This window comes from Panicum virgatum, chromosome 5N (assembly GCF_016808335.1).
Source record: "Panicum virgatum strain AP13 chromosome 5N, P.virgatum_v5, whole genome shotgun sequence".
NCBI classification, from domain to species: domain Eukaryota; kingdom Viridiplantae; phylum Streptophyta; class Magnoliopsida; order Poales; family Poaceae; genus Panicum; species Panicum virgatum.
The window spans coordinates 71705817-71723243 of record NC_053149.1 but is presented as its reverse complement, the minus strand read 5'-3'; the positions used below and the strand labels follow the sequence as shown (position 1 = coordinate 71723243).

The 17427-nt window shown below is 48.0% G+C and overlaps 1 protein-coding gene and 1 long non-coding RNA gene across 2 annotated transcripts; one reads left to right on the top strand and one right to left on the bottom strand.

The window, feature by feature from the left end:
* The first annotated feature begins 7781 nt into the window (after positions 1-7781).
* Positions 7782-8258, top strand: LOC120672077. Its single transcript, XR_005673952.1, has 2 exons — positions 7782-7836; positions 7931-8258. It is a non-coding gene; the product is annotated as an uncharacterized LOC120672077 (long non-coding RNA).
* A 5434-nt stretch (positions 8259-13692) lies between these two features.
* LOC120674254 lies at positions 13693-15024 on the bottom strand. The gene is made up of 2 exons (XM_039955402.1): positions 14700-15024; positions 13693-14594 (listed from the first exon to the last, which is right to left on the bottom strand). The coding sequence occupies exons 1-2, from the start codon at positions 14959-14961 to the stop codon at positions 13873-13875; spliced, it is 984 nt and encodes a 327-aa protein (XP_039811336.1). The 5' UTR covers positions 14962-15024; the 3' UTR covers positions 13693-13872.
* Positions 15025-17427: the final 2403 nt, after the last annotated feature.

Sequence of the window (17427 nt, the reverse complement as noted above, 5' to 3'; positions counted from 1 at the left end):
TGGGGTTTGTTCGAGAAACGGTTTTGGAGCATATATATATATATAGATGTACGAAATCTCAGAAAATTAAACACTACTAGTGCTTATGTATTTTCATTTTCCATCAGAAGAACAAAATGAAGAGATATGAATAATAACTAACTTGTTTTCATTTTTAATTGCAATATATTATCAGTAGCTAGCTATAAAAATCAACTCAAAGTTATTTTGATTGATGCATGCACACTTTTTATAAAAAAACACATATAAGATTATTTTAGCAATTAGTGGTGATCAAAATGCAAAAGATTTTATTTTCAAATAAAGATACAGGACGATGGAAGGATTAATTAAAACCAAGAGCTAGAGAATACAAAATTGCACTACTTATTACTACGTACTCACGTGCATGTTGCTTTACGCTCTAGCTAGCTAGATCGCACCAGCCACAGATACCAGCCAGACAAGTAGCATTTTTCTCTCATAACAAATCAGCACCAGCTATTAGCCACAGTCAAGCGAATAGAGTGAAATATAATTGCATATATATAGTGGGCGATTACACAAGTGATCGATCAATTATCGTCTTGGATCGATTCATATTAAACAAGATATATATGTGTGTGTACGTATACAGATGAAAGGTTTGGATATAAACGCATATATGTCATCGTCGTTCGAATATCGATATCACGACGTATGTATGTATGTATGTGTGTGTAACTATATACTAAGGTGTCGTGGTTATTACTGCTGCGCGCGTTGTCGATGATAGATGAGCCAGTAGTAGTACGGGCATGCATGCATGCATGCCAGGTGGCAGCCGGGCGCGTGCATGCGCATGATCATGCATGCATATGCTGATGGATCTATAAGCAGTAGTAGTATAAGCAGTAGTAGTAGTAGTTAACTAGTTATTCCCTGTCGTCGTCGGTGACCATCGCAATGGCCGCCGGTCCTCCGATAATGGTTGCGGCGGCGGCTTCTTGGCGGCGGCCAAACCGTGCGACGGCGCAGTCGGCGGAGAACAAGCCGGAGGAGAGGTAGTCCGGCGCGCCGCCCATGACCGGCATGTTGGACCTGACGTCGAGCTTGTTGACGTAGTTAGGGCGATAGGTCTGGCCGAGGACGCCGTGGACGTCGTCGGTGAGGTCATAGAACTTGAAGCCCAGGTCGAGGTGCGCGAGGCTGTCCGCTGTCGTCGTCGGAGACGCCGTAGTTGTGGATCCGCGAGTCACACGGCCACCAACAGTATCGCCGTCGTGGCGGCGCCGGCCAGGGCGGCCATATGGCTTGCTTGCTGCTAATTATAATCAAGGTACGTATGTAGCTCGATCGATGATCTGCTAGGAGCTTATAGTAGTGATTTCACAGCCACAGCTGAGGCTATCTTATATATACATACATAGCTCGTGTAGTACGTGCATATACATGCAGCATGTGATCGATCGGTCGAGCTGGCGGCCAGCCGGCCGGCGGTACCTTTATTTGGACTTGGATCGAGATGAGCCGGCCGTTGACGTTGACATTATTATTGGAGCACGCATGACAGCCTTGAGTTCCGGCTCAGCAACTAGCCAACAAATATAATGCTACTATAGCTAGTGTATTATTAGATCGAGTGTATATATGTATAATATATATATATATATATATATATATATATATATATATATATATATATATATATATATTGCAATTAAGTCAGAGGTAGAGCACAATTGTCGAATTCAAGCGACTTCATTTCTTTATATATCCGGCTACACGGTTGATCCTCCTTGAGCACAAATTAAAGCATGATCGAATTAACTAACTGCAGACAACTAGCTGTCCAAACTCGATCAGCACCTTCCACACCTCCATCCGATCCGATCTGATCTTGCTGTCAAAACACAAAAACTGCTTCATACAACAGGTACTGTTTTACTTAGGGAAAAGTCTATTTTTCAACCTCCAACCATCACGTTCGTTCGATTTTCGCCATTGGACTACAAATTCAGATAGCCCACGTCAGTCAACTATCCAAGCCAGACACTTTTACCCCCCACCCCCACCCCCACCCCCCCTAGGCAATACCACCCTAGTTTTGGTGCAGATCACCATCCCACGTGGCAAAAGGGAGAACAGTTAGCGGCCGATGTGCCACGCTGCACCCGATGGGCCTTAATAGACCTAGTTCCATCCCACACCATCCCCATCTCTCTCTTCCTGATCTCCTTTGAAACTGTAGCTAACGAATGAGGCGACCAGGGCGGCGGCGGCAGTTGGTGACTGCGAGTCGGCGGTTGGCCGCGGGCGACCTAGGCGAGGAGGATGCAGGCAACGTAGGTGGAGGCGGCAGTCCAAATGGCCACATCGAGGAGCTCGAGCAGCTCCCGGCCATGGAGCTCGAGCAGCTATTAACTGCGGCGGTCACATCCTCCAGGCTGGCGCTCAGGCGCGTCTGGCGGGTGCGCGGCATTGACTAATCATGTCAAGGGGAAAAACGCCGAATCACCCTTTGGTTGAGTCCCTTGACTCAACCAAAGCCTCGGGGGCTACTGTCGGGTACCACGATTAGGGACACCCTAATCGGGGAACTAAGATCGCTTTAAAACACAAACACATATTAAGGCAACTGGGCCCACGAAGGCCCATGGCATCCTTCCGATCTGGAAGAAAGAAAAGGACTCAAAGAAGCCCAAACACGCGGCCCACCGACACGGTGCGGCCCATCCACGCTCCCCTCGGACCGCGGGGTGGTTTCCGCCTCGCTCGAGGGCTCCCGTCGAGACCCCTTGACTGTGCTGTGCATCTCCGCCTCGCTCGAGGATAGCGAACCTACCCTCGAGCGGGCAGCGCATCTCCGCCTCGCTCGAGGGTAGCGAACCTACCCTCGAGCGGGCGGCTCATCTCCGCCTCGCTCGAGGCCACCCCTCGGCGCAAGGGACAAACAGCCCTGCTGCTCACCCGCCCGTCGTACGGAGGCTTTCAGTGCCAACCACTCCTCCACGGTGCCCAGGACAGACGGTGTCAGACCGCCATTTTCCACGATGGCTGTGACCGGAGTCCCATCCGCCAACTCCGGTCACTGCACCGCCATCCCGGGCGCTGTGACGGTACAGTGGGACCTGCGACGCGGGACGGAGCGTGCCCGGCCCTGCTCCCCGCACTATTCTGCCAACCCCGACCGTCCGGACTCTACGTCATCACACGTATGGCCCCGGGACCACCTCCTGCTTGGGAGGAGGTCTGGTGCCGCCACGGGCCCCTCGAAGAGGGATGCCCATCACCCGCAGCCGGAGTCCCGGACCTCCCCCCTCGAGGGGTCTGGGACCTCCACGTGTCTCCCGGACCTCCTAGTGTGCACATCAGCACTCCGTCCAGGGGGACCAGAACCGCCGCGTGTCCCGCCATCGCTGAAGTACGCAGGACCCTGACCCGTAGGGGTCGACTAGATTTTTGGTAGGGTCTCCTTCAGAAGTGGTGCCCCAAGGGCCTTGCGGAGTGAGTCACACTGAAAGATCGTGTGGGAGCTCTTTGGGTGGATGAAGCACTTGTGTAGAAGTGCTTTATTGATCCTGTTTCCACCTTGAGACAATTCTCCTTGGTGCGGGGTACGCGGTTTACCCTGAGGACGGGTACTGGTGGTTGTCGGCTTGTGCTTCTTGAAGGAAATAAGCCTTTGATGGGACGCGGTAGTTGGAAGAAGGGAAGTAAGCCTCGACTTCATCATGCTCCTTTCTTCTTGAGATGATGACGTTGCGTGCGTCGCGACCAACGTTGATCACGTTGCGGAGGTCGCAGTTGGAGTAGTCGTAGTTGTCACTTTGTTGTTCCTGCTGGCTGTTGGCAAGGCGCTGGCTCCTAAATGTCCTTTTCTGGTTAAGCAGACGGCGACACTCATAGAGATCTTCTGCTGGATGCTGCTCTTCCAGTTGCACAGTGCCTATCACCGCTGGAGGAGGTGCAGGCGGATCTTGCTTGATAGTAGCTTGGGTTTCTGTGGTTGCGGGGGGGGGAGTAGTTTCTTTGTTGTCGGAAAGGTACTCGTCGAAATCATCGGAGTTGTAGTCGTCGAGGTTGAGACGCTCCGCGGAATCGCCCTCAGGTCCCTGAACTTCGAAGATGCAAACCATGAGGATTTCACGGCAAAGATCTTGAATTTTTTGGTCTTGTTTGCTTGAGGACGGGTCTAAAGGGGTGCTCTGCTGGAAGGGCGGATCCGTTGGATGTGAGCCAGAAGTATTAGGATCTTGGGTCTTTCTTAGGTGCACTATCTGTCCTTGCGGCGTTGCATATATGACCAAGTTAGGGAGGGAGTCCTGATTGGTCTTGGAGTTTTTAGCCGAGTTGGACTCGACTTGCTTGCTGTACTGGATTAGGTCATCCAGCTCACCCTCTGAGTTGGAAGAGTATTCGGATTCGGAATCGGTTAGTCCACCGATTTTAGAGTATGTGTGCTTTGGGTGAGAGAGAAGCAGGATGCCCATCTCTATACGGAGGGCGTTCTCGTTCATTCAATGTAGCCATGATTGGGTGGGAGTCAGCCCTTCAGGCTCCTTAATCCAGGGTTTGTCAAAAATTGAGTTGCTGGATTATTGTGGAGCTTTGGCTTTTCCCTTCTTAAGCTTGGCTAGTTCCCAAAGAGCGACAGCGTGTTCGGGTGGATTGGCCATAGCGTCCATAAACATGTCGACGTTGTCTGAACAGTCTTCGAGATCATCGAATGGTTCAAAGTTGTCGAGACTGTCCATGAAGTGATCAAAATCCTGATCGAAGGAGGACTCGACTTGTTCACGGGTCCGAATGTGAGCAGATTTCGGTGAAAGGCTCTGAGGTATCCTGGAGATAGACGGTCCCATCCGAACAAGCCGGGGGGTTTGTCTCACCAGATCCCCTGCAGATTCCTCCTCCCAATTTTTGCTCCTTGTCTTGCAGGGTGCCTTCAGCTATCTTAATGCAATCGGCGAGTTTGGAATTCACTCGGTCGATCCCTAAGAGTAAATCACCCGACCTTTTCTGTGGTGGGTTCAACACTTCTCAGTTCTGTGATGAGCCAAGAGCAGTTTCTGCGAGTTTGATGCAGCCCTCGATTGATCGTGAAACTTGTCCTACTCAACCGAGTAGTTCTAAGTTGTTGATCTTGGGGCGTTTGATTGTCTTGAGATGAGTCAAGTATTTTCCGAGGATTTCGGAAAAGTGAAGTTTTTCGAAATCAGAGTTTGTGTCGAACTCGAATGAATCAAGAGTTCGAGTTGGAGTTGACACATTTTCTGAGTTGTCCGAGTCGAGCTTGGGTAGAACTCTTTTTTCGTCGAGATCCGCGGACTCGCAGATGTTGGCGAGTTGGGGAGTGGTTTTCGGTTTTGGCGAGTCAGGCGTGACAAGGTGGCTGGAGAAGCCGCCCGATCCGTCAGCCATGCATGCCCAGGAACCGGAAACGAGATTTGTGCCCTTAGGCACATTGTTGGCGTCGCTTGATCCAGCCATCGAATTCACCGATGAACTCGCCGAACCCCCTACCTGGCGCGCCAGCTGTCGGTGTTTACTGCCAAGCCTGCTCAGGGATACCCTTAGCAGGGAGGTTTGTAGCTAGGGATCGACTGATCTGGAACTCGATGGTACAAGGAACACAAAGATTTAGATAGGTTCGGGCCGCGAGTTGCTTAATACCCTACGTCCTGTGTAGTTGTTTGTATTGCCTTAGGTGTTGATGATTGTTTTGAGGGGGTCCCTGCCCGCCCTTATATATCCGGGGGGGACAAGGTTACATGGAAAGTCCTAGTCGAGTACAGTTGGAGTTCTACTACAACACAATCGAGTAGTTTCCTTTGCACTTCGGCTAGTTCTACGACTATCCGGGTAGTTACAAGAGAGGTAAGGTACACCCATAAGCTATTCCTTACTCTAGAACATTCTATGCCTGTAAGCAGTCCCGCTGCCCCGGGTCTGACAGTCATTGTAAGCGTACCCGCCTCGGTTAATCAATTTTGAGAGGTGGTTTTTTAACCGCCTCAATTAATAAAAATAACCATCTCGATTAATGAACATCATTAACTGAGGCGGTTAGAAATTCTGTCCGCCTCGGAGGTGATTTAAAAGGTCGCGGTAAATCATTTTATGTAGTAGGTGCACGTGTAAAAAAGTATATTTTCCCTATATATCTTCGGGTTTTCCCCATATATGGATGGGTAGTACTACGTATAAGTAAAACAAAGAGTGAGTTTAATTTATAGAATGCATATATAGGTACGAACGATGATCGAGTATCACACATTTCTTTAATTTTTTTTGAAAACAAATAAACGCATATATATTTATGATGGATCAGTTGAGCTTAATTTGTTCCTGCATGCTTCTCGTCTCGTTACATATACACGGTCACGTAGTCCCAGGTCCAGGTTGTGGTTGTGGAACTGGAAGCCCAGGTCCAGGTGCACCAGGCTGTCGCCGCCCTCCGCCCTGCCGTACCCGTGGATCCGGTTGTCCCTGTCGGTGACGGAGAGCCCGGGCACGGCCTCCGACACCCAGCGGGCGTTCTTGACGGCGTCCACGTCGACGGGCTCGGCGTCCAAGGTGATCTGGATGTGGTCCTCGTCCTCGTCCCACTCGACGGCCCTGCGGGCGCCGACGTAAGGTGACGCACTGACGCCCAGGGTCTGCACCCACGTGAAGTCGCGCTTCAGCTCGGGGTTGTGGTTGCCGATGAAGTGGGCGTTGATGTGGAGGTCGGCGTCTTGGGGGTCAGGGTCTCGAACTTGGAGTTGTGCGGGTCCCGCCGCCTGCCGCCGAGGCCACGCCGGCGGCGCACACCATCAGCAGCGCCAGGGCCACCACCAGCCTCGCCATTGTCGTCATCGATCGCTGCATGCTGCGCTAGCTCTTGCGGGCGATCGATCCATATGCATTGCAATTGCTAATGCTTGTTGGACGCGACGCGAGCGACCGCGCGTTGACCTGCAGTGGAGGTCACGAGGCTTACATGGCAAGTCGCGTAGGAGGGGACAAAGTTGAGTAGTGCATCTCCGGCTGCCCGGCCAGCTCCAGCTCCAGTTCCAGCTGTGAATAAAACTGGTAGGCACACAATCATCTAGTGAAATTCTTGTTGTCCATTCTATTATTGCAGAGTAATAATAATTTATTTATTTAAAACACAAGTGCCTGCAAAAATTACATACGGCTAAAATTAACTAGCACTGCACCTGAACATTTCTCCGAGACAAAAACACAAGTGCACAAACAAAAACAGAGGAACTAGACAGATTCCATCATCCATGTGCAACACTTGCTACCGCGCCTAATATAAATCACGGATAACAAGACCTATATATGTTGTGAATTCATCAATCTTAAGATTCGTCCGTTCAATCTCATGGAGACGTTTTTAAAAGAGTAAAATGCACTGTAGGTCCTTGAACTACTTCTCCTGTTCTGTTTAGGTCCATGAACTTTGAAAATGCATTTCTAGGTCCATGATCTATTTAAGTGAGCCATTGGAGGTCCAAAACGCCATTGACCTGCTCTGACCGGCTACGTGGATTGCCAAGCTGGCTCTGACGTGGACATGGCATCTGACGGAGGCGCAAAAAATTGCAAGTACACCCTTCCCTTCTATAGTAATGTGGGGTGCGGATCCATGCCATGGCTCTCATCCTCTGTTCTCTCGTGTTCTTCTCCCCCCTCTCTGCGCCTACCTCTGAGGCCCAGATCCATGCCATGGCTCGCGAATCCAGTGCATCGGCGTCGGAGCAGTGGGGTGCGGATGAGCTCCCGCTCATCCTTTGCACTGATTGTGGGCTCCGGCAAGTGGTGCGGCGCAAATCGAAGCAGGAATGGAGCTTTGGGAAGGTGTTCTACTGCTGCCCGTTGCACAAGGTGAGTTCGGCTGTGGGTTGATGTGTTGATTTGTTGCCCACTCATCTTTGATTTAATTGAGGAAGATTTGAGCTTGTTTTGTTGGTCTGTGTAGCGTGATGGAAGTGGATGCCCTTTTTGGTTCTGGGAAGAAGATTACGTTGTCAAGCTTAGGAGTCTTGGGTTGCTGAAAGGAGGCAGTTCAACGCAGCTGGAAGGCCCTATTGCAGCCCCAAGGATGGAGTTTCTGCATGCTAGAGAAGGAGAATGGAAGAAGAAGAATGCCACTGAAATAGTTAGGTTGCTAAAGTCAATATGTGTTGTATGTGTATCTATTCTGTGTGTGCAATGTGTGATGCTGTTGCTCTTAGTGTTTAAGAACTAAACATGGAATGTATCGAAGCTATTAGCATGTATGAACTGAGCTTGAATTGTGAGAACCATTTGACAGAAACTAGAGGGTAGTGGCTATTGTTCACAGCCATTTCAGATAAATGAGTTGACAAGCATTTCAGAGAAATGAGTTCACTAGCATTTCACAGACATGTCACAGAAACTAGAGTTCACAGCCATTTCTCATAAACTAGTTCACAAGCATTTCACAGAAACTAGAGTTCACAGCCTAATGTTTTGCTGTACAACCATGACAGCAGGTTAGACAAACCACAAAAGGTCACAAAAGATTTGAGCATCTTCTCTAACCATGTGTAGGCAGCTGCATTTAATGTCTTCATTTGGTCCATGTTTGTGTTCCAATCCATCACAGTGGTTGATCTTGCACACATCCATAGCTGATTCTTCAGTGTCTCTCCCTTGAAGTGCTGCTGGAAATTGGAGTATAAGTGCCTAACACAGAACCTATGTTCTGCTTCTGGAAAGACTTGCTCCACAGCAGGGATCAAACCCTGTACAATGAGTACAAGCATGAGTACAAGCATGAGTACAATTATGAGTACAAGCATGAGGATTAGCTGATTACCTTTTGTTTATCAGTCATTACAGTCCAAGGATAAGTGCTCTCAATTCCAAGATCACTCTTCAATGTATTCAAGAACCACAGCCATGAGTCCTTGCACTCTACCTCAACCACAGCCATTGCAATGGGATATATACAGTCATTAGGATCAATACCTACTGCAGTCAATAGAATTCCTCCAGTTCTGGTCTTTATGTGGCACCCATCCAAGCATATCAAGGGCCTGCATGCACTTAGAAATCCCCTTTTGGATGCATCCAATGAAAAATAGCAGGTGCTGAAATGATTAGACACTACATTGAGATAGAAAGATGTCCCAGGATTACTTCTCCTTAGCTCTTGCCCATAATCCCATAACTGGTTGTACTGCTCTTCCTCATCTCCGTGGACCTTCTTCACAGCAATAAGCCTAGCTCTTGCCAACTTGGTTCTAGTTGGGGTTAGATTCCATTCTCTCTGCACAACCTTTGCAAAGTTTACCAAACTCAGTTTATCATTACTTCTGAACACCTCAATGTACTTCTCTGCTAGCCACTTGGAAGTGCATCTCTGCAAAACAAATTCCTTTTGACAGTTGTGCTCACTCTGATATGTCTTGACCATGAAACATTTGGCCCTGCTATCATGGGAAGCATACAACCTCCAAGGACATTCTGGAGCACAGTGAGCCTCTATCCTAGTTCTATCATTCCTTGGCATCTTTATCTGCACCCTATTCTTCACACTGTATTCAGTGATTGCCTTCCTCAAAACCTCAACTGAAGGAAACACCATCCCTGGTTTGAACACTGGATTACTTAAGTCCTCTGCAGACCAAGACTTGAACCTTAATCCTTCATCCTCAGAATCTGGAAGATCCAAGCAGTCCTCATCTATACAAATATCATCAGCAGCACCTTGACTTGATGATGCATTCACAGCTGCACCCTCATCATTCACCCCCACATCAACATTCTTAACAAATAAGTCATCATCATCTGCATCAATTTCATAGTCACTGTCCACGAAATCTGAGTCTTCAGAACTGCCATCATCACCACCACCACTTGAATCACTTCCTTCATCATCTACCATGCCTCTACTAGTGGTTGGTACATCACTGTAAAAATTTGGTAGCTTCTCATCCACCTTCTTTGGAACATACTGCACCTTGTGAGGGCTCAGTACCTTGGGCAACTCAGCAACTGGGTTCACTACAATATCATCAAAGTCCAAGCCTGCAATGTTGTCATCATGATCAAAGTATACCACAAGGTTCTTGACCCTATCTACAACTGACACCATCATATTAGTGTCTGAGTCATTGGAAATCACTCTTAATCCATCAGCCACATCCTTCCTAGGTAACTGCCAGTAAATCCTCATGCTTTCTTTCCTCTCATATCCAAGTTGCTCTATGAAATCATCAAACCACAAAGGAGACCATGTCTCTGACTCACAATAATCGAACCAAGAAACCTTCCCATCCACATAGCTCCTCAACTGGCCATGCCCAACAAAAAACCCGCCATGTCGGACCTCTACTGTGAACTCGTCACTACCAGAACCTACACAAAATTGCACATGAATCATGAACACAACCTTCCACAAAACCCCACGGCTCAACCAAAACCCTAACAATCTTCCTGAAATCGACCAAATACCCAAAATTTCCACCAAATACATGATCTACGTGTACCAATACTCGACCGACAACTAACTAATCTCAAAGATTGGGGATTTAATCGACTCACCATACACGGGCGCAGGTTCTCCTTTCCGCCGCAGTCGCGGCGCCATCGCCGCGCTTCAAGTGCCACGACTGGTCCCTCCTTGCCTCCCTTCAGATCCTCTCGCGAGCATCCACTGCCGCCGGCCCCTCACTATCTTCGATGAATGCCGATCGCCGCCGCCCTAATCGCCCCCTTCCGCCTCGTCGCTGAGGAAGACGAAAGAACAGGGGAGCGTAAGGAGGGGTCGGGATGGGAGGGCCTACTTGCACTTTTTTCTTTATTTTTTGTCTCCGGTCAAATGCCAACACACAGGCCACGTCCACGTCAGAGCCAGCTTGGCGATCCACGTAGCTGGTCAGAGCAGGTCAATGACGTTTTGGACCTCCATGCCTCACTTAAATAGATCCTGGACCTAGAAATGCATTTTCAAAGTTCATGGACCTAAACAGAACAGGAGAAGTAGTTTAAGGACCTACAGTGCATTTTACTCTTTTTAAAATGTTGTTGTGCATGCATGAATCCATTCATAAAGGTGAATATACTTGTATACGTACATTCATGACTACCTCCATATATACTGTCTATGTCAGTAGTGTATTTCAAAAGAAAAGGTAATGGCGGTATCCAAGGCAAAGGCGAGGTATAGGCCGAGGCAAAGGCGCATCCAAGGCAGTGGAAGGTCGATGCAGCATTGTGATGTTACAACTCCCATTGACACCACTTTGAGGTTCATTTGACCAACTACATCATGTAAAATGTAGCTTATATGTTTGGTTAGGTGTCTAGGAGGCTCATTTGTAATATTCTTCAACTTTGAGAGCCCTTTTACAAGGTGGGCAAACCAGACCCTGTTTAGTTCCCAAACAATTTTGCACAGTACCCATCACATCTGATGAGAGCATGACACCTTCGGATACAACCATTGATTATAAGGTGAGCTCGTTCCAAATAAATTTATAATCTGAATTTGAGAATAAATTATTATCTAATGATTTAATTATTGTTAGAAACCATGGAGATGATGAGGAGGGCGTTGGGGAGGAGTTTGGAGGCGTGGTGGACCAGCAAGGGCAGCCAAGCCGAGTTGGAGGCCCAATCCAAGTCGAGTTCGAGTCTGCTTCGGAGTCCAGGAGCAGCCCACACTAAAATCAACGCCAAGGCCGCATACGGAGTCCGTTTGGGATGCTCTTTATATGGATGGAAAGATAATTTCAAGGAGCTTCCAATGGCACTGGTTTAAGCCCCAAATTCATTCAGAGTCGATGGGAATCGTCGAAACAAGTGAACGTCCAGAATCTGTCAAGTTGTTGCAACACCGTCTTTTGGGCTGTTGGCCCGTGTACCGTGTTGGCCCAAGTGGTGGACGCCCCCTTGGCCTCCACCAGCAACCCTAGGACGTCCCTTAGGATATAAACTTAGTAGCCGCTGCCTTTTAGACTAGGGTTTTGTTTAGATCTAGTTTTCCATTGAGGAACTGAGATAGATTTATTGTAACTGTGGCGACAAGTCCTTTTACTGTGATCCAAGGCCCCCGTTCTTGATCTCCTCCACTGTGTCGATTAGTCCTTTGGAATTGAGTTATTGAACTCCATATTTATCCTTGCTTCATTTATATTTGCAATTTCAGATTGCATGTTTTTACTTTCTTGCTTGTGTTCTTCGATTCGCTTGCAGGAAAAGCTTTCTCGGCGAGGTCAATCAAGTTGTACTTGGTTGATAACCAACAGAGTAGCGGTGTAACGGTTGCGGGACTTCGAATCGTGTCTGATTAGAAGCCGGATCGCCAACGTCACATACTCCACCAATCGAATTTACCCCCTACCTCTCGGAAGATCGGGCCTAGTCTACATCAACATCGAATCTTCGGACACATACATGGAGCATTAAATACAGTTGAAAAATAACTAATTATACAGTCTAACTAATTAGCACAAGCTAAATCTTTTAAGCCTAGTTAGTCCATAATTGGACATTATTTGTCAAATAACAACGAAATGTGCTATAGTACAAAAACCCAAACTTTTTCACCAACTAAACACACCCTAAGGAGCCCAAGCTCCCTTTCTCTCCGCAGGTGCTTGCCCCCTTTGAGAGTTGAGAGAGGGAGAGATATGAAGGGTGATGTTTTAATCTACCAAATCCATCCATTACAGAGTGAAACCGGAGGGGATTTGGAGCCTCCTCCCTAACCTTGTGGGCTCCCATCTCTTGTATTCTTCGTCTTCATAGTCGATTGTTTATTTGTTCATCGCCGCCCATGATTATTTCCTGCAAAGGGTTTCTATGTAAATCCTTGTGTGTACTTGTGATTCAGTACTTATCATACTTATTGATCCGTTCTATCTTGATTGCTATTGGTGCCATTTTGTTCAAGTTTATGGTGTATGGATGAGATTGACATATGATGCATACTTGAGTTCTTTGATATATGTGTTGATGATGGGATTGATGAGTTAGCGAGCTGATCTTTGCAAGTATATACCAAACTGTAAAGTTTGGGCATCACCATCATCCTGTTCGGCTGGTATTATTGTGCTGGACTGCACCTATTGCTGGAGGCTGCAACCTGCCAACCGGAAGCAACGGGGAATAGGCAGGAGGCTGGCCGGCTGGCTACTTTGGCCTTATCGGGCAGCCGAATGGCTGCCAGAACCAGCCCAGCCGCGGCTGGATTTCATTCCAACTGAATAGAGTGCATGTTTGAAGAATCAATATTATATATAGGGATGTTTTAATATATGCACTTAAGATGTTCGGTAAAATGCGTGTGAGTAATTAGCTTGCTAATTTTGACGCTTCCGCTGCTCCTCTGCTCTCACAAGCATGCAAGATAGGAAAGGAGGTACTACTAACATCCTGGCCTCATATATATGGTCTTGGCCTATACCGCCATATGGACTAATAAGTTTTTTTTAATGTAATGACTTTGTCAATGTAAGTTTTAGTGGTTATTTTTATCTACCACAAAAGTATTGGTTATTCACCAAAGTTAAGAAGAATGTGTCGTAAAATTAGTTGCCAAACCAAATCGATGCCCCCTCAACGCCTTACAATTTACAACCTTGCAAGACATCATCGAATAATGATTATGGAGTTTTTACAGGGACCGGTTTTTGTGGCCAACGGGTTTAACCATGAATTCCACCATATAATGATCTTCCCAACATCATCTACAAGATCCGGTTCTCGTTGGTAAATAATAAATTTATTATTACTGCATCCGATGACTATATATATAGACTGTGATGAAATTTGCATGCATCTGACCGCGAAACGATTATTATTACCACAGTATAGGTGAAAGGTGATGCGTCATGCTTGCTGCATCCACGGCAACGTCCAAGTAGTACATCACAACGATGGAGGAGTTTAGTAGGCCCTAGAAGTGACCATGGAGATGCCGCCGGCACGACCGAACCTTGCGACGGCGCAGTCGGTGGCGAAGATGTCTGAGACGACGTATTTGGGCGCCCCACCCATGACGGGCATCTTGGAGCTCACGCTGAGCTGGTTGACGTAGTCGGAGCGGTAGGTCTGGCCGAGGACGCCGTGGACGTCGTCGGAGAGGTCGAGGAACTTGAAGCCGAGGTCGAAGTGCGCGAGGCTGTCGTCGTCGGTGACGCCGTAGTTGTGGATGCGGGAGTCCTCCTCGCTGATGGGCACCACGTTGGCCATGATGTCCAACACCCCCTTGAGATGCACCCTGACGCCGTTGGTGGTGGCGGTCCTGGTGACGGTGAGCCCAGGCGCGGCGGCGGACTGCCACACGGCGCCGATCTCGGTAGGGATGTCGATGGGGGCGCCGTCGAAGGCCAGCTCCAGGCGATCAACGTCGTTGTCCCACATGGCGGTCTTGGCGGCGCCCATGTACAGGCGGTGGTCGGCGAAGCGGACGCCGAGGGCCTGGATCCAGGTGAAGTCGCGGCTCATGGCGGGGCTGCGCTTGCCGATGAAGTGGGCGTTGATGTGGAGGTTGGCGTCGGAGAGGATGCAGAAGTCCTTGTCCTTCTTGCCGTGGAAGTAGAAGTTGTTGCCGTCGCCGCCGGTGAAGCGGGGGTCGCCGCACGACACGCCGGGGTAGAAGTCACACACTTAAGAAATTAAATTGCATTGTATGTGATCGGTCGATTAGCTCGCTTAGCTAGTGAAGAAGAAGAAGAAATTAAAGCAAGCAAGCAAGCGAGCTCTGTGCGTACTGCAGAAGGTCTTGCATCCTGGGCAGAGGACGATGCACTGGTTAGGGCAACGCCTGTCGCACTTGGCCACGCACGCCGTCCTGTTGTTTTCGTCGTCGTTGCAGGCCAGCTGCTGGTCCCTCCTGTACTTGCCCGGGGTGATGACGTGGTAGTTGGACGGCAGCGGCGGGGGTGGCTGCGCCGCCGCTACGGAGGCCGCGGCCGCGCACAGCAGGGCGACAAGGGCGGCAACCACAGATGGAGCGAGGTGGCGGGCCGCCATTGGTGGGTGTGGCGACGACGCTGATCGACGACGTCGCCTGGAACGCCTTCAACTTAATTGCTAGTGTGGTGATGAGGAACTAGCTAGGGGAAGGTGCTAATTTATAGGGGCCGGCGACCGGCGGCGTACGTCGCGGCGAAGCTAACACGTCGTGCCGGCGGCGTGTTCGGGTCGATCAGGAAACACTTTGCGTTCACTGGATTGTATTCGGCATGCAGCAAATAAATGAAAGGAATCTTTCATCACTGGCCGTACCTTTTCATCATCCTAATCAACACTACCGGAAAACGTGCGTTTGCCGTGTGTCACAAAATTTGCCGTGGGCAAAACATCGGGCACACGGCAAAGGCTCGGTTTGCCGTGTGCCAGGAGAAAAGGCTCACGACAAAGGTCTGGCACACGGCAAACACACATTTTGCCGTGTGCCTCGAGACACAGCCTACGGCAAACAACTGGCACACGGCAAAAATTGAGTTCGCCGTGTGTTTTTTTTTTTGCACACGGCAAAGATTTTTCAAAAAAAATAAATTTGGCCTCCACACATTTTCTGGTATAAGGATACAATACATGTTGCTCCATGTTAAACATTGGTAAATTTCTCGATATTTTTGCTATATTTAGATATTTAATGTCAGTAATCAAATTTCTGATGATTGAACTGGAAGTCTTTTGATTAGTGGAGTATAAAGAATATAAAATTGATAGACATATTCGCGAGTTCAATTGGAGGTTGTATGCGTAAAACATAAGTAAATTTTGAATATCTTTGTAACAAATCATGGTCCAGAACGTGTTGCCAAATTAGTTTAAAATTCTAATAAAAGCAAACAAATTCCGAAAATCATGAAATTTATCGTGGTGTCATTATTTCATGTGTGGATACTGTGGAAAAAAATTAAAATGTTTCGCACAAGTTTCGCCGTACAGTAGTTATATATCGAAACATCTCCAGCGAAGATCCGTAGAGTTGAGAAGTAGTCGTATAGGTTTATACTAAATGTTACGAATGAATTTACAGATGACCCTGAAACATTTTCTATTTGCAAAACACAAGTAAGGTTGTTTCATGCCAAAATTCGGTTATTTTTCGGTTCAGTTTGATAATTATTTTTTTTGCAAATAATCTATTTGTTAACGTTAATAAAATTAAAGCTAAAAACACATGAAATAATAAGTTTCATGAGTTAGTTTGGCTATGTAAAACTCTTATCTAAAATTTTCATGCATGGAATAACCAAATATTTGCAGTTTAGGAATTAGAATTGAAAAATAGGAAAAAATACTTTGCCGTGGGTCAAGGATCAGGACACACGGCAAAAAGGAGTTTACCGTGAGTCCATCTATACAACACACGGCAAACAAAATTTCCTCCCCCCAACACCTCATCCGGCCCGGCCCAACACACCGATCACACCCTCTCCCTAACCCTACCCCCACACACGCCGACCCCCCTCTCTCCCCAGTCCCCACTGCCGCCACCCTCTCTCCCTCCTCTCTGCCCACTCCGCCACCCATCCCTCGTCTCCGACGCCACCGCCGCCCCGACCGCCGCCCAAATTTGGCGCGCGAAGTGGCTTCGCCGGCCTCCGGCACGCGGCTGGCCCCCTCCCGTCGCCCAGCCGGCCCCTTCCCGGCGCGGTCATCTCCCGACCGGCCATCTCCGACGCCACCGCCGCCCCGACTGCCGCCCAGATCCGGTGCGCGGAGAGGCTTCGCCGGCCTCCGGCGCGCGGGCGGCCCCCTCCCGTCGCCCAGCCGGCCCCCTCCCAGCCGGATGGTCTTTGTGATCCGGTTTTGTTGTTAAAAGTTGAAAATCGAACTTTTGTGATAGTTCAAAGATATAAAGCAGACTCTTTCCTAATATATATACTCCATTGCCTTCAGCTGCAGCCAGTGATTCTTTGGCTTCAAATGACTTGATGAATTCGATCTCTAGCTAGTGCCATCAGAGAGAGCGAGGGAAGCGCCATTCGGAGGCTACTCACGGCTTCCGAGATATTACTTTATTCTTTTAAAATAAAAGTACTACAACGTATTCTTAGTTTTACAAGAGAAAAATGAAGAAATATAAGGGTCTGTTTAGTTTTCAAAATTTTTCATGCGCCACAGTAACTTCGAACGTTTGACCACTAATTAGGAGTATTAAATGTGGATAACTGACAAAACCCATTCCATAATCCCTGGTGAAATCGCGAGACGAATGTAATGAATAATGACGAATTAATTAAGCTTAGTAGATTCATCTCGCGATTTTTCGTCCATTCGTGTAATTAGTTTTACAATTAATCTATGTTTAATACTTCTAATTGGTGTTGTAAAAGTTCTCAAAAACTTTTGGGAACTAAACGCGCCTGAGATGCGGTAGAAAAATAGAGGAATGGAAAACAAATGAATTTCATAAGAGTTGATGTATGGAACGCATGAATAGAAAGGGGTTGAGAGATTTTGGAAGCGTGTAATAACTTA